The following is a 23,821-nucleotide window of genomic DNA, read 5'->3' on the forward strand; positions in this document are numbered from 1 at the left end:
TTCCGGTGGGGGGGCCGGCAAATGGGCAGGCCGAGGGTGCGGCCGGCCTCGGCGTTACGTGAGACGAGCTGCCGCCGGTCTCAGCGTGGGGTGGCGTTTGGGGGGGGGAGCGGGTGCCACTTCCCCTCCGGCTCCCGGCACCTCCGTGTCGTCAGCGGGAGCCACCGGAGGTGGGGGGGGGTCCAGCCATGGGGCGTCGAGGGCTCGCCGGCTGCGTTGGGGGTGAGTGGCGGAACGGGGTCATTTTGGGGTGAAACGGGGGCGAAGGGGGAAACTGAGGCACGGTGGGGGTGGGCGATGCGGGGTGGGGGGAGCTGGGTGCCAAACGGTGGCGGAAACCAGTTGTGCAACGGGGCGATAAGGGCCCCGAAACGGCCCCCCCCCCCCGCCCTGGATGCATCCGGCTGGGATGGGGCTGCGGTGCTGGAGCTGCCTGCCCTGACTGGGGGGGTCTGAGCCCCCAGTTTGGGGGGTTTCAGGCCCGACGGGGGGGGTCTGAGCCCCAATTTGGGGGGTTTCAGCCATGACGGAGGGAGCTGAGCCTTGATTTGGGGAGTTTCAGCCCCAATGGGGGGGATCGAGCCCCAATTTGGGGGGTTTCAGCCCCGACGGGGTGGTCTGAGCCCCAATTTGGGGGGTTTCAGCCCCGACGGGGGGGCTGAGCCCTGGTTTGGGGGGTTTCAGCCCAGATGGGGGTCTGAGCCCCAACGGGGGGGAGATCTGAGCCCCAACGGGGGGGTCAGCCTGGAGGGGGGGACCTGAGCCTCGATTTGGGGGATTTCAGCCCTCCCACCCCCACCCCAGGTGGGGGGGGGGGCATTTTGAGCCTCGAGGGAGGGGGATGAGCCTCGAGCCAGGAGGACCCGGAGCTCCTGGGGCTGGGGCCAAGGAGGGTTTGGGGTCCCCATGGCGGGGGGGACAAGGGGGGGCTGAGCCCCCCCAGACAGGGGTGTCGAGCCCAGTGTCCCCCCCTTACGGGGCTCAACACCCCCCGGACCCCCCCCGAGCAGGTCTGTGCTGCCTCCTGGGCTGCCTGCGCATGGCAGAGGCCACGGCTGGCTGTAGGTCGGGGGGATTTGGGGGTTTTGGGGAGGGTCGGGGGGGTTCTAGGGGTTGTTCGGGGGGGTCTGGAGGGATTTGGGGTCTAGGGGTGTTGGGAGGGTCTGGGGGGAGTTGGGGGGGGGCATCGAGGGGTTCCAGGTGGGTTTTGGGGTGGGCTTGCTGCTTTGGGGGGGGTAGAGGGTTTTGGGTGGGCTTGGGGGTTGCAGGGTGGAGATTTGTTGCATTTTGGGTGGGTTTGGGGGGATTTGGGGGGATTTGAAGGGTTCTGGGTGGGTTTGGGGGTTGCAGGGTGGAGATTTGTTGCATTTTGGGTGGGTTTGGGGGGATTTGGGGGGATTTGAAGGGTTCTGGGTGGGTTTGGGGCAGTTCTCGGGTGGGTTCAGGTTGGATTTTGGGTGAGTTTGTGAGGTTTTGGGGATGGATTGGGGCTTTGGGGCAGATTCTGGGTGGGTTCTGGCTGGATTTGGGGGCTTCTGGATGGGTTTTAGGTGGATTTGGAGGTTTCTGGATGGGTTTTGGGTGAATTTGTGGGGTTTGGGGGCAGGTTCTGGGTGGATTTTGGGTGGGTTTGGGGGTCTGAGTGGGTTCTGGGTGGATTTGGAGGCTTCTGGATGGGTTTTGGGTGGATTTTGGGTGAGTGTGTGGGGTTTGGGGGCAGGTTCTGGTTTCATTTTGGGTGGGTTTGGGAGTTTCTGGGTGGGTTCCGGTTTGATTTTGGGTGGGTTTGGGGGTTCTGGGTATATTTTGGAGTTTGGGGTGGGTTTCAGTTGGGTTTAGGGGGGTTTGGCTGGGCTTTGGGTGGATTTTGGGTGGGCTTGGGAGTTTCGCTTGGGTGCTGGGTGGATTTTGGGTGAGTTTAGGGGAATTTGGGAGGGCTTTGGCTGGATTTCGGGTGGGCTTGGGGGTTTCGCATGGGTGCTGGGTGGGCTTGGCTGTTTTGGGTGGGCTTTGGCTGGATTTTGGGTAGATTTTGGGGGGGTTTCCCTGGGTTCCAGGTGGATTTGGGGTAGCTTTGGGGGCTTTCGGGTGGGCTTGGCCTCTTTGGGGTGGATTTGGGGGAGGAAGCCCCCCACAGGGGGCTCAGCCCCCCCCCCCCCCCCCGGACAGGGCCCTGCGGCAACACGGGTGACATCTGCGCCGAGAACGCCTGCTGCGTCGGGGCGCCCAGCCGAGGCTTCTTCTGCCGCTGCGGCCGTGGCTTCGAGTCGATGCCGCCCAACGGCTCCTTGCACGCCTGCCGCGGTGAGGCCCGCCGTTTTGGGGTGCTTTCCGCCGTTTTGGGGCGCTTTCTGCCGTTTCGGGGGGGTTCTGCCCCCCCCCGGCCCCGCTCGACGCCTGCCGCCTTGCAGACGTGGACGAGTGCGTGGCCATCCCGGGCCCCTGCGGCCCCAACGCCGTCTGCATCAACCAGCCCGGTGCCTTCACCTGCATCTGCCGGCCCGGCTACGACGGTCCCAACTGCACGGGTAACGGCCGGATCCCGTGCTGCACCGGCGGCAGGATGCGGCCCCCCCAGCCCCCCACCCTCCGGTTCGGTGCAGCATCCGGCCCCGGTGCAACATCCGGCCCCGGTGCAGGATCCGGCCCCGGTGCCGTCTCCCGGTCCCCTGGTTCGGTGCAGGATCCGGCCCCGTGTCCCCACTTCGGTCCGAGATCCGGCCCCATGTCCCCGGCCCCCCCGCCCCCCGGCACGGTGCAGGATCCAACCTCCGGCCCTGTCCCCCCCCCCAGCCCCAGGCACGGTGCAGGATCCCCTCCCCGACCCCTGGTCCCCAGGAGGATGCAGGATCTGACCCCCCCCCCCAAAGCCCCATCTCCCAGGCCCCGGTGGGGTGCAGGATCCGGGCCCCCAATCCCCAGTTTGGTGCAGGTCCGGCCCCCGGTTCCCAGTCTGGGGCAGGAACCAGCGCCCAGTTCAGTGCCAGCTCCAGCCCCTGGCCCCCAGTTCGGTGCAGGATCCGGCCCCCCCCGGTGCCCCGGCGCGGTGCAGGATCCGGCCGCGGTGCACTGAGCTCCCCCCCCCCCCCCCCCAGTGCGGATTTTCGCCTGCGAGTACAAAACCGCGCAGGATGAGGCCCTGCGGAAGAGCTGCGGGCGCTCAGCCCCGGGGGTACGCGGGCCCTGCGGGACCGGGGTGCTTCGGGCAAAACCGGGTGCCTTTTGGGCGCGGAGGGGGCAGCTGGGGTGGCGAGGCCCGTTCTGGGTGGGAAAGAGCCTGTTTTGGGTGCAGAGGGGGCATCTGGGGGTGGCGAGGCCCATTTTGGGTGGGAAAGAGCCCGTTTCGGGTGCGGAGGGGGCATCTGGGGTGGCGAGGCCTGTTTTGGGGGGAAAAGAGCCTGTTTTGGGTGCAGAGGGGGCATCTGGGGTGGCAAGGCCCATTTTGGGGGGAAAAGAGCCTGTTTTGGGTGCAGAGGGGGCATCTGGGGTGGCGAGGCCTGTTTTGGGTGGAAAAGGGGCCATTTTGGATGCAGAGGAGGCATTTTGGGTGGAAAAGGGGTGCTTTGGATGAAAAGAGCACTCCAGAGGGGGTGAGAGCCTGTTTTTTGGGGGAAAAGGGGCTGTTTTGGGTAGGGAGGGCATGCTTGGTGCAGCGAGGGCTCGTTTTGGGTGGAAAAGGGGCTGTTTTGGGTGGGGAGGGCATGCTTGGTGCAGCGAGGGCTCGTTTGGGGTGGAAAAGGGGCCGTTTTGGGTGGAAAAAGGGCCCATTTGGGGCAGGGCCAACCCCTTTGGAGGCATCAAGGGCCCCTTTCGGGTGGCAAGGGGGCATTTGGGGCGGCGAGGGCGGGTTTCGGGGGCAGAAAGGGCGGGTTTGGGGGCCGCCCGCCTGAGCGGAGCCGGCACCGGCAGGACACGTGGTGCCGCGTGCTCAACGCCACGACCCAGCGGCTGCGGGCGGCCTGCGGCAGCGGCAGTGGTGACCGCAGCGGTGGCATCAACCTGCAGGTCAGCGCTGGCCCCCCGCGTGTCCCCCTCCATGCACACGTGTGTCCCCCCCATGCACACGCGTGTGTCCCGCGTGCATCCCGCGATGCTTGCATGCATCCCGCGATGCACGCGCCGGTGTCCGCTCCGTGCATCTCCTGCGATGCACCCGGGCGTCCCCCAATGCCCCCCGGCGTCCCCCCCCCGCACCCCTCTGCCCCCCCAGGACACCCTCGCCCCGCTCTTCGATGTGACGGCCCAGCTGCAGAGCCAACGTCGCCCCGAGGCCGCCGCCGCCACCGGGCTGCTGCTGCACACGGCCGAGGTGCTGGTGCTGGAGGCCACCGTGCGCCACGGCCAGCGCCAACCCCAGTTCTTCGCCACGGACAACCTGAGTAGGTGGCACGCTGGCGGGCCACCCCCCGCGCAGAGCCCCCACGGCGATGCTGAGCCCCCCGTCTCGCCGCAGGCGCCGTGGCCCAGCTGGTCACCAGCAGCTGCCACCCGGACGGCCGCATTCTGAAGCTGACGGCAGGCAACGCCTCCATGCACATCCACTGCCACGAGGTGCTCACCAACGTGTCGAAAGGTGAGGCTCGCCCGCGGCCGCTGCCAAAAGTGCCCCTTCGCAGCCGCCGCTCGGCTTCACCCCCTCGCCGCTCTTCTGGAGGCACCGGCGCCGTGGCCCTCATCGCCTACCAGGACCTGGAGACGGTGCTCAACGCCAGCAGCGCCGAGGAGGGGACGCCGCCGGGACGCCTCAACTCCCACGTGGTCAGCTGCACCGTGGGCAAGCCCATGAACTTCTCCAAACCCTTCAGGTTAACCCTGCGGCACAAGACGGTGGGTGCCGGCGCCGCGGGAAACGCTGCAAAATCCATTGCTTCGTGCACGAGCCGCTCGTGGTCTTGTTTTCGGCACTGGGAAGGGTCCAACCACCATGCTGGGCTTTGCAATGGTCATGGGAAATGCTGCTGAATCCATTGCTTCATGCACGAGCGGCTCGTGGTGGTGTTTTCGGCACTGGGAAGGGTCCAACCACCATGGTGGGCTTTGCAGTGGTCATGGGAAATGCTGCCGAATCCATTGCTCCGTGCACGAGCCGCTCGTGGTCGTGTTTTCGGCACTGGGGAGGGTCCAATCACCGTGGTGGGCTTTGCAATGATCCTGGGAAATGCTGCCGAATCCATTGCTTCATGCATGAGCGGCTCGTGGTCGTGTTTTTGGCACTGGGGAGGGTCCAACCACCATGGTGGGCTTTGCAGTGGTCATGGGAAATGCTGCCGAATCCGTTGCTCCGTGCACGAGCGGCTCGCGGTGGTGTTTTTGGCACTGGGGAGGGTCCAACCACCGTGGTGGGCTTTGCAATGATCATGGGAAATGCTGCTGAATCCATTGCTTCATGCACGAGCGGCTCGTGGTGGTGTTTTTGGCACTGGGGAGGGTCCAACCACCATGGTGGCTTTGCAGTGGTCATGGGAAATGCTGCCGAATCCGTTGCTCCATGCACAAGCGGCTCGCGGTGGTGTTTTCGGCACCGGGGCAGGGAACTTGAGCAGGTTTTGCAATGGCCCACATGTCCTTCGCAGGAGCCACGCGAGGATGAGGAGGCCCACTGCGTGTCCTGGCAGCCAGTGGGCACCCACGGCCGCTGGTCGGAGCAGGGCTGCGAGCGCCTGGAGAGCGACCACCTCTACACCACCTGCAGCTGCTGGCATCTCTCCAGCTTCGCCATCCTCATGGCCATCAGCGACGTGGAGGTAGGGTCCTCCCCGGCGCGGCGGTGTTTTCCGAGCCGGCGGCTGGGAGAAGCCAGCTGACGCGGCGCTGCGTTGCAGGAGAACGTCGCCCTGAGATTGGTCACCTACGTGGGGCTGTCGCTCTCGGTGCTCTGCCTCTTCCTCGCCATCCTCACCTTCCTCCTGTGCCGCTCCCTCTGGAACGTCAGCGTCGCCCTCCACCTGCAGCTCAGCATCTGCCTCTTCGTGGCTGACATCCTCTTCCTCGTGGCCATGCACCGCATCAGGAATCAGGTGTGGGGCTCCCCAGGATGGCCCGGGGGCTCCCCGGCCTGAAGCTGTGGGAGCTCCAGGGAAAAGGGACCTGGGGCTAAGGGTGTCCAGCTCTGGCCGCTGCCCTGGGACCTTCACCCGCCCCTTTGCTGAAGGTCCCCCCTCTTTCTAGGAGGGTTTGGGACACTGCATTATGGGATAGCTGGGGTTGGAGGGACATCTGGAGGTCCCTAGTCCAACCCCAACTCAATGTGGGTCCAAACACAGGAGGTTCCTCAGGGCTCTGAGGACCCTTCTCTCTCCGGGTGGGTGTGGAGCATTGCATTATGGGATATCCAGGGCTACAGGGTCATTTGGGGGTCTCTGGTCCAACCCCAACTCAACGTGGATCCAACCACATGAGGTTCCCCAAGGCCACATCTGGGCACATGTCCAACTCCTCCACGGGTTGGAGATGCCACCACCTCTCCGGGCAGCTGCGTGGGGATGCCGGGGACACCAGGACCCTCGCCGAGGCAGGTCTCTCCAGGAGACCACGACGGTCTCCATCTCTCTGTTTCTCCTCCCAGCTGGCGTGCGCCATCATCGCTGGCCTCCTCCACTACCTCTTCCTCGCCTGCTTCACCTGGATGTTCCTGGAGGGCTTGCACCTCTTCCTCACCGTCAGGAACCTGCGCGTGGTCAACTACACCAGCGCCAGCCGCTTCAAGAAGCGGTACATGTACCCCACGGGCTACGGCGTGCCGGCCCTGGTGGTGGCCATCTCCATCGCCGTCAACCCCAGCGGCTACGGGACCGACAAGCAGTAAGCGTCGGCCGCGGCTGGCCCTCCTCTTCCTCGGCCCGCTTTTCTCTTCCCCCTCCACCCCGGGGAAGAGGGTTCAAGGCGCCGTGGGTGGGTGCCGCTTTCCCCGGGCACAGTCTTCCTCGGGGGACTTGCAAATGCAAATATGGCCGTGCACGAGCAGGGAGTGGGCCCGGTTCTTCACGCCACCGTTACGGTGGTTGGGTTTTTTATTTTTTTTCTCCTTTTCTCCTCTCGCCTTTTAGCTGCTGGCTGTCCACAAAGGGAGGATTCGTGTGGAGCTTCATTGGCCCGGTCTGCGCCATCATCCTGGTGGGTATTTCCCTTCCTCCTCTCCTGGAGCTTAGGCAGATTGCAGCAGGTCGGAGCTAGAAAAAGAGTTAGAAAAGAGCAAATTGAGATACGTGTGTGCAGGAAGGCCTTAAGCTAACGTCTTATGGGACCGAGCCACTCTGCGTAGGACGTGCGCCTTTGCATTAGCGCTATTTTTTCTGCCACAGGCAGTAAATATCCCTTTTTCCCCAAAACTGATGGATTTCAAGTGGGCATCAAGGTTCATCGGTGCCCATCTACCGGCGAGGCAGCGCCGGCAGCTCGAGCAGTGCCCAGCTTGCTGTGCCCAGCCTTGCTAAGCAGCGCTTTCTCCCCAGGTTAACCTGGTGTTTTTCCTCACCACCCTCTGGATCCTGCGGGACAAGCTGTCCACCCTCAACAAGGATGTCTCCTCCCTCAAGAGCACGAGGTGGGTCGAGCGGGTTCCTCCGCCGGCGCCGTTGCCGCGGCTGCTCTCGTCCTGATGGAGGGGAGGAAACGCCGGTTCGGTTCAGTTTGATTCAGTTCGATGTGGTTTGGTTCAGTTCAATTTGCTTCGATTCTGTTCAGGTTGGTTCAGTTCACTTAGAGTTGATTTGGTTCAAGACACTTCGGTTCGGTTCAGCTCAATTCAGTTTGATTTGGTGCAGCTCAACTCGATTCAATTTGGCTCAGTTTAGTTTGGTTCGATTTGGTTCGGTTCAGTTCATTTTGGTTCCATTCAGTTTGATTCAGATCAATTCGATTCAGTTTGATTCGGACCAGTTCGGTATGGTGCAGACTGATTTGGTTCGAGTCGGTTCGGTTCGAGTCAGTTCAGTTCAGCTCCGTTTGGTTCAGTCCAAGTTGATGCAGTTCGATTTAGTTCAGCTTGATTTGCATCAACTTGATTCAGTCGAATTTGGTTCGGGTTGGTGCGGATCAGCTCGGCTCGAGTGGGTTCGGTTCGATTCGGTTCGGCGCACGGGCAGGCGAGGCGCGGGGCTCATTGGCGCTCGCCTCCGCAGGACGCTGACGTTCAAGGCGCTCACCCACGTCCTCATCCTGGGCTGCACGTGGGGCCTGGGCTTGCTGCAGACGCGCTCCAGCGCCCTGCTCGTGGCCTTCCTCTTCACCGGCCTCAACAGCCTCCAGGGAGTCTTCATCTTCGTCGTGCACTGCCTCCTCAACCGGCAGGTATGGCGCCGCGCGGGACCCCGGCGTCCGGGGTGGCCGCCGTTCCCGTGGGGCTGGCGGGGGATCCTCGGGGCTGCCGGGACCGGTTTGGGGCTGGTCGAAGTGGTTGGGGATGTCCCGGGAGGGTTCGCGGAGGTCCCCAGGGGTTGGTGGCCGCCCGAGGACACGTGTGCGTGTGGCCACAGGTGACGGAGCAGTACCAGCGGTGGCTTCGGGCCCTCAGCCCCAAAGCAGGGAGCACGGAGCTGACGATGACGTTGTCGAACATCACCTCCATCACGGTACGGTGACCTGCCCGGACGCCTGGGTCCCCTTGGGGCACAGGGAGGGGGCCCGGACGCCTGGGTCCCCCAGGGACCCCAGGAGATGCAAGGGTCACCTGGACACCTGGGTCCCCCAGGGACCCCAGGAGATGCAAAGGTCACCTGGACACCTGGGTCCCCCAGGGACCCCAGAAGATGCAAGGGCCACCGGGACACCTGGGTCCTCCAGGGGCCCCAGAAATGGGGCGGGGGGGTATGGGGTGGCCCAGGGGAGGGCTGCCCAGACACCCACGTCCTCCAGCAGCCCTGGGAGGGTGGTGGGGCTGGGGATGAGCAAGAAACCCCCAGACCCTCGTCCTCCACCACGGCTCCCCTTGGACCTCGGCGCCCAACGCGGCTCTGTTTCACCTCCAGGAAGGGGAAAGGCCCGCGACCCAGGGCAGAGAAGGCTGCGAGTGGCAGAAATGAAGGCCCAGCACCGTGCGGGCCCATTCCCGGCCTTTTCCCGAGGAACGACCTGTTTCCATCCGCTTTCCGCAAGGACCCAACCCGTTCCCAGCATTTCTCTGAGGAACGACCCGTTTCCAGACGTTTTCTGCACGGGTCCGACCCATTTTCAGCCACTTCCCTGAGGAACAACCTGTTTCCAGCACTTCCAGGAGGAACCAACCCATCTCCAGCAGCATTTCCAGGACTTCTCCAAGGAATGAACCATTTCAAGCCATTTTCCACGAAGATGTGACACATTTCCAGCATTTCTCCAAGGAACAACCCATTTCCAGCTTCTTTTCACAAGAATCTGACCCATTTCCAGCGTTTCTCCAAGAATTCAACCCATTTCCAGCACTTCTGCAAAGAGCCGACCCGTTTCCAGCATTTCCTGAAGGCTCCAACCTCTTTCCAGCATTTCCCCAAAGGAACGATCCATTTCCAGATGCTTTCCACAAGAATTTGACCCGTTTCCAGCTGCTTCTGCAAGAATCTGACCAGTTCCCAGCATTTCTCCATGAATCCGGCCCAGTTCCAGCACTTCCCTGAGGATCCAACCTGGCTCCAGCATTTTTGTGAGGACTTGACCCGTTCCCGCAAGGATTTGACCCGTTCCCATGAGGATCCCACCCGCGGGTTCCTCGGCCGCTGCATCGCAGCCCCTCGTGGGGATTTTTTTTTGTGCTAAAAGGAGGCAATTAAACACACGTGGCCTGTCCCGGACGCCTGGGCCCACTCCTGGGGGACATGGAGAGGGAGGGGGGCAACCGGACGCCTGGGTCCCACGGGGCCATGGCTCCCCACCACCACGTGGCCCCGCCCCAGGGTGGGCGGGGCTTAGTCCCTCCAAGCCCCGCCTTTCTCCCCCCCGAGCCCAATTAGCTTCACCGCCAGCCCTTGATTGACAAGGGGAGTGGCAGGAACAGCATGCCTCCTCCCGCCCTCTAGTGCTGGGGGAGGCGTCTGATTGGCCAGCAGCAGGAAGATGGAGAGGGCTAGCAGCCTATGGGGAGGGTAGGCGGGAGCAGAGGAGGCAGCAGCCTATCACATGTGGGGGGCCACTGAGTGGCAGCAGGGACAGCCAATGGGCTGTGGCGCTCCCCCCAAACCGGCCTGCCCACCCTGGACCTCCCTATCCCAGTGCTCCCAGTCCCCCCAGCCATGGGCTTCCCCTTGTCCCAGTGCTCCCAGTACTCCCCAGTCTCCTCCCATCCATGGGGCAGACTCCCCCCATCCCAGTGCTCCCAGTACTCCCCAGTGCCCCCCACATCCCTGGGGCCAGATTCCACTCCAGTGCTCCCAGTACTCCCCAGTCCCCCCCCCCCCAGTTCCCCCCAACATCCATGGGGCCAGACCCCATCTCAGTGCTCCCAGTACTCCCCAGCTCCCCCCAGCCCAGTGCTCCCAGTACTCCCCCGTCCCCCCCACATCCATGGGGCCGGACCACCCCCATCCCAGTGCTCCCAGTGCTCCCCAGGTCCCCCATCCCAGCACTCCCAGTGCTCCCCAGTCCCCCCCATCCCTGGTGCCCGAAGCCCTGGAAACGCCCTCGGCTGGTTTCGCTTTCTCGCCGCGGGGCCGGTCCTGCACCAATTTCACACCAGCGTTTCTCAAACTGGTGCTAAATCGGGACCTTCGGGCTTCTCTTTTTCAGGGGGGGATGAGAGGGAATTTCCCCGGCCCCGTTTTCATCTCCCGCCCCGGAGAAACACCCCAGAGGCCTTTGAGACTGGCCCCACGGGCAGCGAAAACCCCCAAAATCACAGATTTTAGCCCCGGGGGGGATTTTGGGGTGCACGGCTGGCATTAACGGGGCGCCGTGATTTTTTCACTCCGCTGCTCCGTTTTTACCCAGGAGCTGCTGAAAAGGGTGGAAGGAGCCGCGCAGAGACAAAGAAAACTTAGCGTTTGCACGGCGTTTCTTAAGAAAAAGGTTTTATTTGATAAGAATTCACTGAATTAAGATTTACAACCGAGCAAAATTGGGTTTATTCCCCCCCTTAAAAAAAAAAAAAAGGCGAAGCTCGGCCTTTGCTGCATTGTTGCAACCGAGCTCACGTCGGGCAGAGCCGGGCGGACTCGAAGCACCAAAACTCTCCGGCGGAAACCGGCTTTTCGGAGAAGCGAGCCGAAATCGTGATGCAACGCCGCGACCGGCTGCTCGAAATGCCGTGGGGGGAAGCGGAGGTTGCACGGCGCCGAGAAAAGCGGGGTTGTTTTTTTTTTTTTTGCATGCAAGCAGGTTTTAACGCCGCAGCGCGCCGGCTGCTGATTTTCACCCCAAAAATGCAATTCTTTTTTTGCAGGGTTTGCAAGGGGGAGGCGGTGGCTTCCCCTTCCACCGCCGTGACCTAGCAGTGCCAGGACTTCTCGCAGATCCAGTGGTGAGCGCGGGAGCATCGCTCGTCGGTCCAGATGCCGTCGGGCCCGATGCTGCCGCAATCCTGCTGCTCCCTGTCTCTGTTTTCTCTCCAGGTGTTCCAGAAGCTGCCGGGAGCCAAAAAACAAACCCAAAGTCACCCCCGGCCTCCCCCCGCATCCGCTCATTCCCTGTTTCAACCATAATCAGCCACCGGCGCTGCCCGTCTTTCTAAGGAAGAGGGGAAGTGTGTATTTCGAGGGAAAAAGCAACCGGTTTCCTCCTAAAAAGGAAGCGGTGACTCTTTTCCTCTCCCAGCTTTCGCCGCCCCCTTGCTTTGTTTTATTTTTCGCCCCGTTTTTGCAACGGAGCCGAGCGCCGGGGCGCGTTTTTCCCCCCGAAAGCGGAGCGTGGGAGCCGCTTCTTACCCAAGGGTGGCGGGTTGCCCGTTAACCCAGAGCCAGCTGCCTTCCTCCAGCTTGTCGGTCACCCCCAGCCAGTACGTGCTGCTGCTGTTAATATTGTCTTTTAGGAACTTCTAGAAGGGCAGAGCGCGTGAAAACAGCAAAAAAAAAGGGGGGGGGGAAGAAATATAGAAGAAAAAGGGAAAAAAGAGGGAAAAAAGGAAAAAAAAGGAAAAAGGGATCAAGCCGGGGGCCGAGGAGGCTCGCCGGCCGTTCGGGAATTTGGACGCGCTCAACAGCGGCAATCGCTCGGGAGCCTTTGCTCCGGGCTTTGTGGCCCGGGCGTTGGAGAGCCCACGGGCACCGAGCCCTTCCGACCCCTCCTGCCTCGTTTTTAGTCCCGTTTTCTGCAAAAAGGAGTCCTACAGGAGCCAGTTTGGTGTTTGGCCACGCGTCTTCCCCACCCTCCTCCAAACAGCTCCAACCTTGGCTGGTTTGCCCAGACAGCCGAGCTCTTGATGGTCTTACACCAACAACAGTAGAAACGCCAGAAAAGCAGGAATTGGGCTGTGTCCATCTCGCCGCCCCCAACACGATGGGTTTCCCGCTGCCCCCCATCCCCGGCCGACTCACCTGCTCCTCCTCCGTGTTAACGATGACCAGGTGAGAGTCTTGATCCAAGCAGACCTGCTTGGCGTCCTCCCAGCTCATGGTCTCCACAGAGAAGGAGTAGCAGCTCTTCTCGAAGATCTTCCAGCCGGCCGAGCACCTCCTGTTATCCAGGAAGGTTTTGCAGATCAACCCTGCGGGGCAAAATCCATCCTGAGATCCTGGTGGAGACCTTGGCTTACGCTGCCTCTCGGCAAGCCCACGCATCTTATTTATATAAACATATATATATATATATATATATATAATTTCTTTGAGGATGGTTGTAGCATCCAGTTTGATTCCAGAAGTCTAATCATTTCCACCACCGTTTTGTTGTTTTTCATCGTTAAGCACCGATTTCCCGGGAGAGTTTAGGTGGTTTTAGATGGGTTTTCCCCTCCCCGGTGGTGGCACCAGCAGCTCACGAGCGTTTCTCGCTCCCCGGTTTCTCGCCGGCTTCACCGAAGCCACGGAGGAGACAGACCAGGAGGTGCAAAAGCATCTTGGCTTATCCAATTTTCTCCCCCTTGTGCTGGAAAAGCTTTTTGGTCCACCACGTGGCCCATCTTGGTCCATCACACGACCCATCTCAGCATCATCTCTGCACAGATCTGCAGCAGCCTGGCCATGTTCCCCAGCACCCAGAAACCATCCAACTTTCCGAGGTAAAACAAGAAGATGTTTTTCCCCCTGCCCGATGCAGGCAACGGCCAAGACGGAGGTGGCCCCGTGGCTCTTACCTGTGATGCCCTGTAGCTCCTGGTAGTAGCTGGACATCTTGGCCCTCATGCGGGCTTGTCCCCGTCGCGTCTCCGACAGCTCCTGCAGCACTGGGGAGGGCACGGCAGCGGGTGAGACGCCTGGCCCGGCCTCCAGCCCCGGCTTTCTCCTCCCACCCCTCGTTTGGTGTCCTCTGGCCATGCCTCATCCAATATACTAGCCGATCGTTTCGCGTTGGGTGAGGATCCAGCCCGCCGTGTTTTACTTCCACAGATTTTTTCCCATCAGGCTTAAGCCCTTCCCGGGACCCGGGTTCTCGGGAAACAAAGATAACGGGACTAATTCCCCGCTCCGCATCACTTAGTGCAATTAGGATTAGCTCCCCTGAAGCCCCGAGGCCTGGTTTGCTCCTCCTTGTGCCGTTTGGGGCTAATTCCCTCGGGACTGGGGCGTCACGGGAGTCTACTGCGTGGGAGCGCGGCCGGGTTTAACGCTACGGCACCAGCGAGCCGCGATGCCGCCCTAGCGTGACTTTGGCTTGGGGTAAAAATAATTCGGCATCATCCTATTGCCGTAAGAGAGGAACCGGAGCAAGGAGTGGTTCCTCCTTGCAGAACGTGGTTCATTATTTTTATATATATATATTTTCCCCATTTATGAAGCGCAGGGATGGAAAGCGCCCGAAAGAGCCGGTGTGTCCCAACCAGCCTCCCGCCCTCTGCCTGGAGCCAGCGCTTCCCACTGCTGTCCAGAAACACCTTGGTGATGGAGGTCAGAGCGCGAGAACCTACCGCTCTCGGAGTAGTTAGAGCTCAACATCTTCAGCTCCCTCGAGAGCTCCGAGTCTGGAGAGGAAAGCAGAGGAGATCCAACTCGTGTGGCTACAGCCGGATGAATCACCGGCTGCGTCGGGCGTCCCCGAAGCGTAGGGTCACGCGGGCAATTGGGTGGTTGTACCATCACGCGCACGTGCTCATCCGCAGCAGAACCCAAATCGGTTTACGGATGGGGATACGCTCAGCCGTTCTGTCCACACCTAAACTTGGAGGCTCCTAGGCGCTAGCCGAACGCGCCCGCGTTGTCTTTAATCGCGGGGACGACGTGGTTTTGGTGTTCGACCCCCTCCGTCTAGGTGTTCCTCTACGGGACGGGCCCCATCTCCCGCCCCCGCCGGGTCCCTGCCGCATTGGGGCCGGCGTGGACCGCGTCGGCACTTACACTTCACCACGACGAGCGCGAGGACGGCCACCCACATGGCGAAGCTCAGCACCACCAGGACGTAGAGGACCACCACCGGCTTCTCTCGGCAGCCTCGTCCTGCGCCGGCCACCGAGTCGCCTGCGGAGAACAGCATCCGTCAGGGCTGTGCCGTCGGTTTTTCCCCTTTCCTTCCATGGGAAGGAGTAGGAGATGGCGCCCGTTGCTTCCCCCAAAGGAGCTAATTGGTGTAATTGGGCAGCAGCTTCATTGCTGGTTCGTTGGGGAAGAGGCTGATAAACCTCGTTGCCGAGAGGCCCTAACGCTATGGGTCTGGGGGTGCTTGAAGACCTCGCTGGCCTTCCTCCTGCCTCGGGCTCCACCACCACAGTGGAGAAGACCCAGCCTCATGGTGACCCCCATATCCACGTGTGTGACCCCATATCCACGTGTGTGATCCCCATATCCATGTGTGTGACCCCATATCCGTCCGTGTGACACCCAAATCCGTGCCGGGAGGACTTGGGGCATGATGAACCAAAGGGACTTGGACTCACCCGCTCTGATGGGACTCGAAGACGCCGGTTTCCCCGCCAGGACGTAAACCCCTGGAGACGAGAAGGGAAGCGTCACGGTGGCCTTTCTTCGAGGCATCGCCGGGGCCGCAGGACCAAATCCTGCCCGGCGGAGACCCTCGGCTTCCCGCGACGTGCGGGCAGGGGAGCTGGGCATCACCTGTACCTCCCTTGCTCCTCTGGGTTTGCAGGTCGTCTTCAGCTGGCGGCTTCTTGCGGTCGTGATCGGGCTCAGACAGTGACACGTCATCGTAGTCATCCTCGTCGACGAAGCTGTCGGGGGAGTCTACGCAGAGAAGGAGCCGCCTTAGAAAAACGAGCTGTCGCCCACCCACGCGCCACCTCCGTGGTGGTTCTTGCCCCAAGCACAAGTCCTTGTCCCCAATTTGGTGGCCCTCCCTGTGGTTTTGGTAGCCTCAGAGCCCCTCCGCCATGCTCTTACGCCCCTATTTTTCCTCCCAGCTCCGTTCTGGAGAAGCCCGATTCTCCTCTCCGCTAAACGGCGCAAACGCAAGCGATCGCCCCGAAACCGGCAGCTCTCCGCAGCGGACGGAGGGCGTCCGGCAAAACGGACGAGGGACAACGGACAGCGTCAGGGCCGCCCGCTGACGGGTCTCTGAGCATCTTCAGGAAGCCATCGCCCATCAATCCGCTCTAGCAGCAACGAAGCTCGGAGCGAGGCGGAGAAAAGCGCCTTTTTTTTTAGTGTTTTATATAGGTGCGTTTTAGCGATGGAGCTGAAAATAAAGCCCCGGGGAGGCACCTTGGGGAGTTCTGCTTTCCGTCAGCCGGGGCGCTCTGCAGCACGCCGCGCTCCGAAAAGCCCCGAAAGGCAGAGACGATGCCTTACCTGGTCGGAAGGAGCCCACCGGGGTCATTTTGCCGGCTACGGAGTAAATCCCTGCAAAAATAAAAAAAAAAGAAGGAAAAGATTTGGAATTAGAGGGTTCTTGATCGCCCTGCTTGGAAATTTGGAGGAGATTGATGATGCCGGGGCGAGGAGTTGGCGCGCGTGAAGCCCCGTGCAAGCCGGCCGCTGGCGGTGGTGCAAACTGGTGTTACTGGTGTCGCAGGGCTCCCGTCCCACCAACGCCGGGGACGGAAGGAGCCCGCCCAGGCAGTGGGCGCTGGGTGGGAAAGGGCTCGCGGGCTCGTTTCGCCCATCGCCGGCTCTCGGAGGCGGAAGGGAGCCCAACCTCGCCGCCGATGGCCCCGAAACGCCGCGGTGGCAGCGTGTCCACGCACCTGCCCAAACCCGGGGACCACTCGGGCACCGAGCCCGGGTCTCGCTTCGGCCGCCGCCGAGCCGGGGCCGCTCGGGCGCCTCCGCCTTACGGTTCGGCACGGGAAAAAAAAAACCGAAAACCCCCAAAAAACCCATTTGGAGGCATCTTTACCTGCTTGTCTCACCAGCCGCTTGGCCGAGGAGGGCGGCGGGCACAACCAGTTGCCGTACGTCTCCTGCCTGGCCATGCTTTGCCGGGACGGCGGCGAAACGGGGCGCTCGCCAGCGCCAGGGAGCAATTATGTCACCCGGCCCCGCGCCTGCTCGCGGCGCTTCGCTTCGGCCAGCGGTTTAACCCCGGGGTTTCGGTTCCTCTCCCCGCCAGGGCCCCGGCGAAGGGCGGCATGCAAATCGCCGGAGCGAGGCGGCCGCGGCGCTCGGGGCCGGTGGCCTTCGTCACTCTCCGCTCGGCCCAACCGAGCCCCGACTCTCGGGGCGGCCGCGGGAACGGCACCGGGGCGGCTCGACGCCAGCGTTTCCCACGGGGGAAGCACCGGGAAGGTGGTTTCGCCCGGAGCGACGCCGGCTTAGGCTCCGGGGCATCCCCTGGCTCATCCTCCTCCAGCCCGGAGAGGGGAAATAAGGAAAACAAAAACCCCTCGCGGTTCAACGAGAGGCTCGGGGAGGTGGTGGGAATTCGCCGAGGTTGTTTATGGGCGCTATAAATAAAAGCTTCACCCATGCAGCAAAACCGCAGCGCGGGGAGGGAAGGGAAGGGGAGGAGGCCGGCGGCAGCTGCGTGCGCACCCGCGGGCGGGCGATTTGCCCACGTGCCCTGGAAAACACGGCATGACGAGTGCATTGGTTTTCTTTTTCTTCCCCCCCCTTTTTTTTCTTGCACCAGGAGCAGCCGGCACAGGGAGAAGCCGTTCAACGACACCGCGACCGAAATGTTTTATTCTCACCGATGTGACCAACCGGCAAGTGGGGAGCTCTGCGCTCGGGATCGACTCCAGCAGGTAAAACACACTACTAAACACCCCCAAAACGTTGCCCGACGCCTACGAATCCCCGCTGTTTCCCCAGGACGCTGGACGGGCAACGGTTTAGGCGCTTGAACGCGTCCGGCAGTTATTATCGCCCCTCCGAGGCTGGTTCCTGTAGGGAACGGCGATCGGAAGATCTCGCGATGGCACGGAAAGAGGAAGGAAGAGGAAGGATATGACGTAGAGATAGCAGTATGCTTGTAGGTATATAAGCAAATACATGCGTACAATAAACGCCATTTGCAGCATCCTCATATTGGTGTCAGTGCTCATTGGCCCGGAGGCTGGGGGAGCCTCCGTGCCGTCTCAGGCGAACGGGAGATTGTCGCATCAGAAGGCGACAGGTTCCCACGCTCAGGAGCTGCCCGCGAGCAGCCTCGGCTCCCGCTCTCACCCGGGGCAGTGAGTAGCCGGACTCGATTTCTGTGCAATGCAGATTTATTGCAAGGTTATGGGGAGAAACAGGTGGAATTTGAGGCAAAAGCGCACAGGAAACAGTCAAGCGCGGCACGTGGTCCTGGGCCGGTCAGGGCGGAGGAACCGGCACCCTTGCGTTTTGTTCCATTTCTCATGTTTCGGGTGTTTTTTTTCCAGCTCACGAGGCAGCGCATCCTCAGTGCCCGTCGCTGCGCCGTCGTCAGCCCCGGCGCCTCTGTTTTCCACCTGCATTTCCAAGCTTAAAGTCCGCCCCGGATCAAGAGAGACCCAGTACTGAGCTGGGCTTCGCCCAAGCAAGTCCGTACGGGAAGCGGAGCGGGAAGCACCCCGCGAAGCCGGCGGTGGGGAGCGGGCTAGCAGCTCCGCTCGCAGATCCAGGACTCGGCGTTGGAGCAGACGGCGTCGTTCCAGCGCCCGCTGGAGTAGAGGGTTGCGCAGTCCTCGCCGTGCTGGCCGACGTTGTTGGGCTCGCCGCTGTTCCAGAGCCTGGCGGAAGGGGGGAAAGGGCAGAGCCGCGTGCCGACGGGTAGGGGACGCGCGGAGATTTCGGAGCAGGGGGAGAAGCTCTTGCACGGGCGCCGGCAGCATCCCCCCAGCTCTTGGATGCCTTCAAATGCCCCAAGGAGAACCAAGAACATGGCCTGGCGCGAGCTGTGGTTGCCCATGCCGAGTTTCCACATCGGTTTTCCCAAATGGGAAGGAGGCAAAACGCTGCTGGGGCCACTCCGCACCCCTTTCCATGCTCCCCGGCGCTTGCCCTTCCCAAGCAGCCGGACCGGCTGCGGGCAAAGGAGGAGATGGCACTAATAGGGGCGAGACGCGCTGCTAAGAGCATCCCCGGAGCAAAAAGGGAGCCAAGGCCAAAGCAGTGCCAGTGTGTCGGGCGATTTCCCCTCCGGCGAGGCCGCCGAGCCATACCTGAGAGAGAGTGGGCTGCTGTCCACCCACTGCCACTCCCCTTCTTTGTGCATGTCGGTGAGGCCCAGCCAGAAGACCTGCGTATCCATGACCTGATTTGCCAGAAATTTCTACGTGGGGAAGGAAAAGAAGGTGGGCAGCATCTAAATTGGGGCAGAAACACCCGTTTGTGCATGGTTTGGGTTGCATTTCAAGGAGCTTCTGCGTCTTAGCAGCCGGGGTGGATTTGGGGGACGGGATTCCCTTGGGTCGGGGATTTCCTTGGGTCGGGGTTTCCCTTGGGTCAAGGATTCCCTTGGGTTTCCCAAAGACGGTTTCCCAAAGATGGGATCAGGGCAACAGCTCCAGTTCGGGGCCAGGCTTGCCCAACGTGGCCGAAGGTTGTATCCAAACCCGGGGTCACCTCGAATTCAGGGACCTCGAGGCCTTTTCCCCACTGCCCAGGTGGTCTCGGTGCATGCAGCCTGGCCCGTTTTTAGCCGTTGGCTTTCCGTTCGCGACGCCGGACTTGAGCCTTTGCCCTCCGCGAGGGATTTCCAGCGAGAGCGCTCGGCTTACGTTCTCCTGCTCGCTGTTGATGATGGCCAGGTGGGAGCTGTGGCTGATGCAGAAGAGCTTCGCGTCCATCCAGGCTTTCTTGGCCGTCGAGAAGTAGTAGCAGGTTCTCAAGAACTGCTGCCAGCCAGCCGGACACCGCGTGCAGATCACCTCTGCGGGGAGCGAAGAGGGCGGCTGGCAGAGAGCCGGCGCGGGCCGCGAGCCCCGGCGCCCGGCCCTGGCGGCAGCTCCTCACCTGAGACGTTGTGCATCTCTGCCAGCACGCCGCTCAGCAGTGCCTGCATGGTCCTCTGCTCGCGTCTCAGCTCAGCCAGCTCCTCCGGCGCCGGCCACGACACCGGCCTTCCCTCTGCCGGGGACAGGCGCCGTGGAACCGGTCCCATCCCCGGAGAACCACTCCAGCGCTCGGCCCCTTTCTCCCCATCCCACTCCTGAGCTTTTTTATTCCCTATTGAACCTTTTCTCCAGGCACTAAAACCTCCCTGCTTTCACGTTCAGCGATCTTTTATTCCCGTAGCCCTGCGATCGCATCTGCTTATCAGCAGCTTCTCAGTGAGAGGGTGAGTAGCTCATAAAGACCTTCCTCCTGTCCATATATTATATCTAATAACATATCAAGCAAATTAAGACCTGCTTGGGGCACTCCCGAATCCCCCCTGCTGCTCCCAGCATGGTTTAGGCATCTTTGGTGGGTCTAGAGAAGCCCAAGAACATGCTCCGTCTGTGGAGTATTAGGAGGGTTGTTGAGAGCCACCGTTTTAACTCGCAATTCATTGAAATTTGGGCTCTTCAGAGCTTGAAGCCACCATTAAACTCGCATTTCATCGAAATTGGGCTCTCCAAAGCTTGAAGCTTTCTACAACGGACTTGTAGGAGCATCGTATCTTCCGCGGCTTGGTAAAAGCTCAAAGCAGGGATTCCCGGCCGGAGGGAGCAGCTGGGCGCCAGGAGATCTCTCACCTAGGATGCGGAGGCGATCGGACAGGGCTTTCCCGCAACCCACTTCGCACTGCGTCATCTTCGCCCTCATGTTCGCCACTTCTTTGGAGACTGCCGACACCAGAGGGAGGAAGCGCCTGAGATCGGGCCGGGCGCGCGAGACCCGTGGCGTTGCATTCCCGGGGTCTCATCTCCGCCGGCGAGGAGACGCGCGCCCGACCCGCCAACGTCACCGAGAAAAGGCGACAGGCCCCATGGCATCACCAAGGTTTGGCCACCCAGAAGGGCGGGACGCATTTCCCACAGCCCCCAAAGCTCATGGGTGGCCCGGCCACGGCAATTTTGATGGTGGGACGTGCCACCACGGGAGCAAGAGCGCTGCCAAACGTACTGTTAAGAAGCTGGCTGCGAAACGCCGTGAACTCATCGGACATCTGCTTATCTGGAAGGAAAAGAAGAAGAGCTCAAGGCGTGTTGGAGGCTCGCGCTCAACCGAGGCGGCCGCTTGGGCAAGGGGCGGCCGCTTCCTACCCACGACGTGCTGGACGTGCGACAGGTTCTGCCATGAGCCAGCGTGGATCTTCTCGTTCCTCAGCCTCGCTTCTTCCAGAGCCTCCCACACGGCAGTTACTGGGGGAGAAGGGATCCTCGGGTTAACGCCGGAGCCCGGGTGAGAGCCCCAGTCCGGCGGTGCTGAGGGACGTCGATGTGAGCCAAGAGGAGCGCCTACGAGCCTTACTTTTCTGAAGACTGGTGACGATGAGAACCATGAGCAGCACAAAGCAGAAGGCCGAGAGGACGTAGAGGACTGTGACAGCTTTCCCCTGGCAGAAGGCAGGGAGGCACCGAGCTGGAGGAAGCGACGGCGGGTTTCGGCTACTCTGCATAACTCACCCCGTTGGCATTTCACGCGGGGAGAGGTTTTACACCCTGAGCGTTGCTCTCCAGAAGAGGACAAAAAGGCCAGATTCCCCCCAGAATAATACTTTAAAGTAGCTCTGGTCTCTCCTACTGCCCTGTTCATGCTCAGACCTCTCACTCCTAGAAATATCAATCATAACCCAACGGTGCTACCACGTGGCAGCGTTTCTCTCGTGAGCTTTAAGGCCTATGGATTAGGGCAGCATCCGATCATAATTTCACCGAAAGGCAATGCTGGAAGCGCTGGAAGCCCTCCTGTTTCCTATGTCTCCAGCCCTAGATCTCTTATCCCCGAGATCATCTCGCTGTTACCTCCTTTACGTGCTCTCCTCGGCTCTTGATCTTGCAATTCCATCATCTCGTCAGTCTCCCATTCCTTGCAGGAGCCGTGGTCGCCTACGGCTTCTGACATCTCTGACCCCTTTTTTTTGATATGGTCTCAATTTATGCGGTCAGGAATGTGCATCAGCCTTTCCGGGGGAAGTGAACCCTTGCGTTTCATAATTCATATTTTCCAAAGAAAACAAAAAAAAATGCACACTCAGGAGCCTGCTGAGAATGTCATTTCGCAGCTGAAGACGCTGCAGCGCTGGGTCCGTGGGCCTCAGACTCTTCCCTGCTGATTTTTGTAGGGGTGACTTAAAAACACGCCGTGCTCATTGGACGAGGCCCAAGACCCGCCAGATGGGACCTGCTGAAGGCTTCATGTCAAAGTGACCAAGACTGGCCTCCAGCGACCGGTGTGCTCCAAGACGAGCACCGGCTTTTAGCATTCCCAGCGGGAATTTATTGCCCGCGTACCTCAACCCCGGGGCAGGAATTGGTGCTTGAGGAAAGCTTCAGGGCCTGTTTTGCCTCTGAAGTCTTTGAGGTTGGACCTCCTGTTTTCAGGGCCTCCCAGGCGTGATGGGAACGTGTTGGATCCTGCTCTGTCTGCCGTTAAGACCTCCAGAACATCTCCTGCGCCATCTAGAGAAAAGCTCAGGTGTGGTTTCTATCTGCTGAATGCTGAAAGCCTGTTTTCCAGTCTAAAATGACCACAAAAAAAGCCTCTCCCCCAGCTGCCAAGAGCCTCGGATGGGGCCCGCGGCCCCCTGAAGCTGGCGGGGCGGTGAGGAGGTGGCCGGCAGCTCTCCTTTGTGCCCGAAGCTCTCCAGAAAGGCTCCAAGAGAAGGAATCCACGGTCGCAGAGAAGTCTGGAGGTAGCTGCCGTGCAACCGGGCCGTGCGGAAACAGCTCAGCACTTTCGGTTCAGTCACGAGCGCCGAATTCACACGGTCAGCACGAAGCGCTCTCGAGGCCAGTCCCGGTGCTTTCGGCAGTGACGTGGCCTCCAAGAAAGGCCCGGACGGAGCAAGGGCGCAAGTCCAAACATCCCGGGGGGATAGGGAGGCTTGGTGGGATGGGGATCCATGGGTATTTCTCAACGTTCACCGGCATCTTTGAGGGCCGGGCTATGGCTGTGGCTCTTCCAGCCGTGGGAGTGAGGAGATCATGAGGTCTCCAGCCCTTTTCTCACAAGAGAAGCTTGCAGTCCTGACAATACTCATGTCTTCCGATGGCATTTCCCTTCTCCGGGAAATTACTTTGTTGACATGAGCTCTGTCTATAAAGCTAAAGAAAAGAGGGGCTGGTGGCATGGCCTGGCTCAGTGCGAGGCGTCCCCAGGCCTCAGCGTCTCCCAAAATGAAGCTTAGAAGGTCACAATTAATGAACAACTTCCAAACTGTTAACCAATTCCAGCCAAATTTGTCGGCAGGCCCCGGCTTGCGATGGGCCATGTGAAACGCAAGGTGGGTGTGATACCACCCATTTTGAACCCCCTCCATGGGACCTGCAGAGCCCAGTCCAACCCCCAGCAGGGCCAGCATCAAGCCAGTTGCTCAGAGCCGTGTCCACCTAAATGGGGAAAATCTTCAAGGATGGAGCTCGCGCAGCTTGCCCGGCTCCCAGCTTTTCTCCTTACATCCCATGGGAATTTCCAGCTCGTGCCTGTTGCCTCTCGTCCTTTCGCTAGGCACCGAGCATCTGGCCTCGTTCATCCTCTGCACGGTGAGGATGGAAATGAGCTTCTCCAGGCTAAACCTGTCCCACTCCTCCTCCATCACATGCTCCCCATTTACCAATCTCTCATACTGGGGGCACCAAACTGGTCCCAGTAAGCCGCTCTGCTGGTTCTCCTCGCCCAGCCCGGCCGGAGTTCAACCCGGCTTCCCTGATTTGCCACTCGGGGCCATGAGAAGCTTCCTCCTTTCGTTCGGTTCCCCCTTTCGCCTGCCGGTGCTGGGCAGGGCCCGTCCCGAGCGGAGGGGAAGTGCGGCCGGCTCCGGGGCCGTCCGTGCCGCCGGGGCTCCTGCTGCTGGCCGGCGGGACGCTGTGCGGCCGGAGACACCACCGATTCGTCCCATCCGCTCCCTTCCCGCTCGATTTGTTCCCATTACCGGGGAAAGAGAGCTTAAAAAATTCGAGAGACCCTTCTTAAGCTGAAGGACTTGTTCCCCCTCATGTTGGACCTGCTGAGGAGAAACGAAGCGCCGGCTCCAAGCCTGAACCCCTCACTGGTGCTTACACCTTTATCCTCTTTTATTTTTCTTAAAAAAAGCATTAAAACCCAAATTCCCGGCTGGTGGTTGTCACTGCTGATGCTTCGGCTCCTTCTCAGCACCCCCAGGGCTTTGGGAACCCCCCCAAGTCCCCCAATGCCCTGTCCCGGGGATCCCTGCACCCCTCCCGTCTGCGTCGCTGGGGAGTGGGGGACCCGTCACCCCAATTTTCCCGTCTTTGGGGGAGCTGGGACCCCCGACACCCCCTTCCCAGGGGATCCTGGGA

General features: G+C 61.1%; 3 protein-coding genes across 4 annotated transcripts; 1 reads left to right on the forward strand and 2 right to left on the reverse strand.

Moving 5' to 3' along the window:
* Nucleotides 1-137: 137 nt before the first annotated feature.
* Nucleotides 138-9,759, forward strand: LOC112994398 (adhesion G protein-coupled receptor E3-like). The gene is made up of 17 exons (XM_064499340.1): nucleotides 138-222; nucleotides 1,011-1,061; nucleotides 2,170-2,304; nucleotides 2,412-2,528; nucleotides 3,096-3,172; nucleotides 3,910-4,005; nucleotides 4,211-4,379; nucleotides 4,454-4,573; nucleotides 4,655-4,827; nucleotides 5,574-5,744; nucleotides 5,823-6,017; nucleotides 6,566-6,801; nucleotides 7,047-7,113; nucleotides 7,452-7,543; nucleotides 8,121-8,289; nucleotides 8,475-8,570; nucleotides 8,967-9,759. Exons 1-17 carry the CDS (start codon nucleotides 189-191, stop codon nucleotides 9,018-9,020), a joined length of 2,052 nt encoding a protein of 683 aa, XP_064355410.1. The 5' UTR covers nucleotides 138-188; the 3' UTR covers nucleotides 9,021-9,759.
* A 1,200-nt stretch (nucleotides 9,760-10,959) lies between these two features.
* On the reverse strand, nucleotides 10,960-17,558 carry LOC112994394 (CD209 antigen-like protein C). 2 transcript variants are annotated; one of them, XM_064499370.1, is made up of 10 exons: nucleotides 17,138-17,558; nucleotides 15,798-15,848; nucleotides 15,108-15,233; nucleotides 14,930-14,980; nucleotides 14,394-14,513; nucleotides 13,967-14,020; nucleotides 13,196-13,285; nucleotides 12,438-12,607; nucleotides 11,829-11,938; nucleotides 10,960-11,528 (listed from the first exon to the last, which is right to left on the reverse strand). In XM_064499370.1, exons 2-10 carry the CDS (start codon nucleotides 15,823-15,825, stop codon nucleotides 11,393-11,395), a joined length of 885 nt encoding a protein of 294 aa, XP_064355440.1. In that variant the 5' UTR covers nucleotides 15,826-15,848; nucleotides 17,138-17,558; the 3' UTR covers nucleotides 10,960-11,392. The 2 variants fall into 2 exon arrangements, with proteins under 2 accessions (XP_064355440.1, XP_025974505.1); XM_026118720.2 differs by lacking the exon at nucleotides 17,138-17,558 and adding an exon at nucleotides 16,345-16,591.
* Nucleotides 17,559-17,622: 64 nt separating this feature from the next.
* Nucleotides 17,623-21,822, reverse strand: LOC112994393 (C-type lectin domain family 17, member A-like). The gene is made up of 9 exons (XM_026118719.2): nucleotides 21,305-21,822; nucleotides 20,811-20,921; nucleotides 20,603-20,701; nucleotides 20,463-20,513; nucleotides 20,093-20,182; nucleotides 19,368-19,481; nucleotides 19,133-19,284; nucleotides 18,575-18,684; nucleotides 17,623-18,142 (listed from the first exon to the last, which is right to left on the reverse strand). Exons 1-9 carry the CDS (start codon nucleotides 21,402-21,404, stop codon nucleotides 18,010-18,012), a joined length of 960 nt encoding a protein of 319 aa, XP_025974504.2. The 5' UTR covers nucleotides 21,405-21,822; the 3' UTR covers nucleotides 17,623-18,009.
* Nucleotides 21,823-23,821: the final 1,999 nt, after the last annotated feature.

Source organism: Dromaius novaehollandiae, chromosome 33 (assembly GCF_036370855.1).
Source record: "Dromaius novaehollandiae isolate bDroNov1 chromosome 33, bDroNov1.hap1, whole genome shotgun sequence".
Lineage (NCBI taxonomy): Eukaryota > Metazoa > Chordata > Aves > Casuariiformes > Dromaiidae > Dromaius > Dromaius novaehollandiae.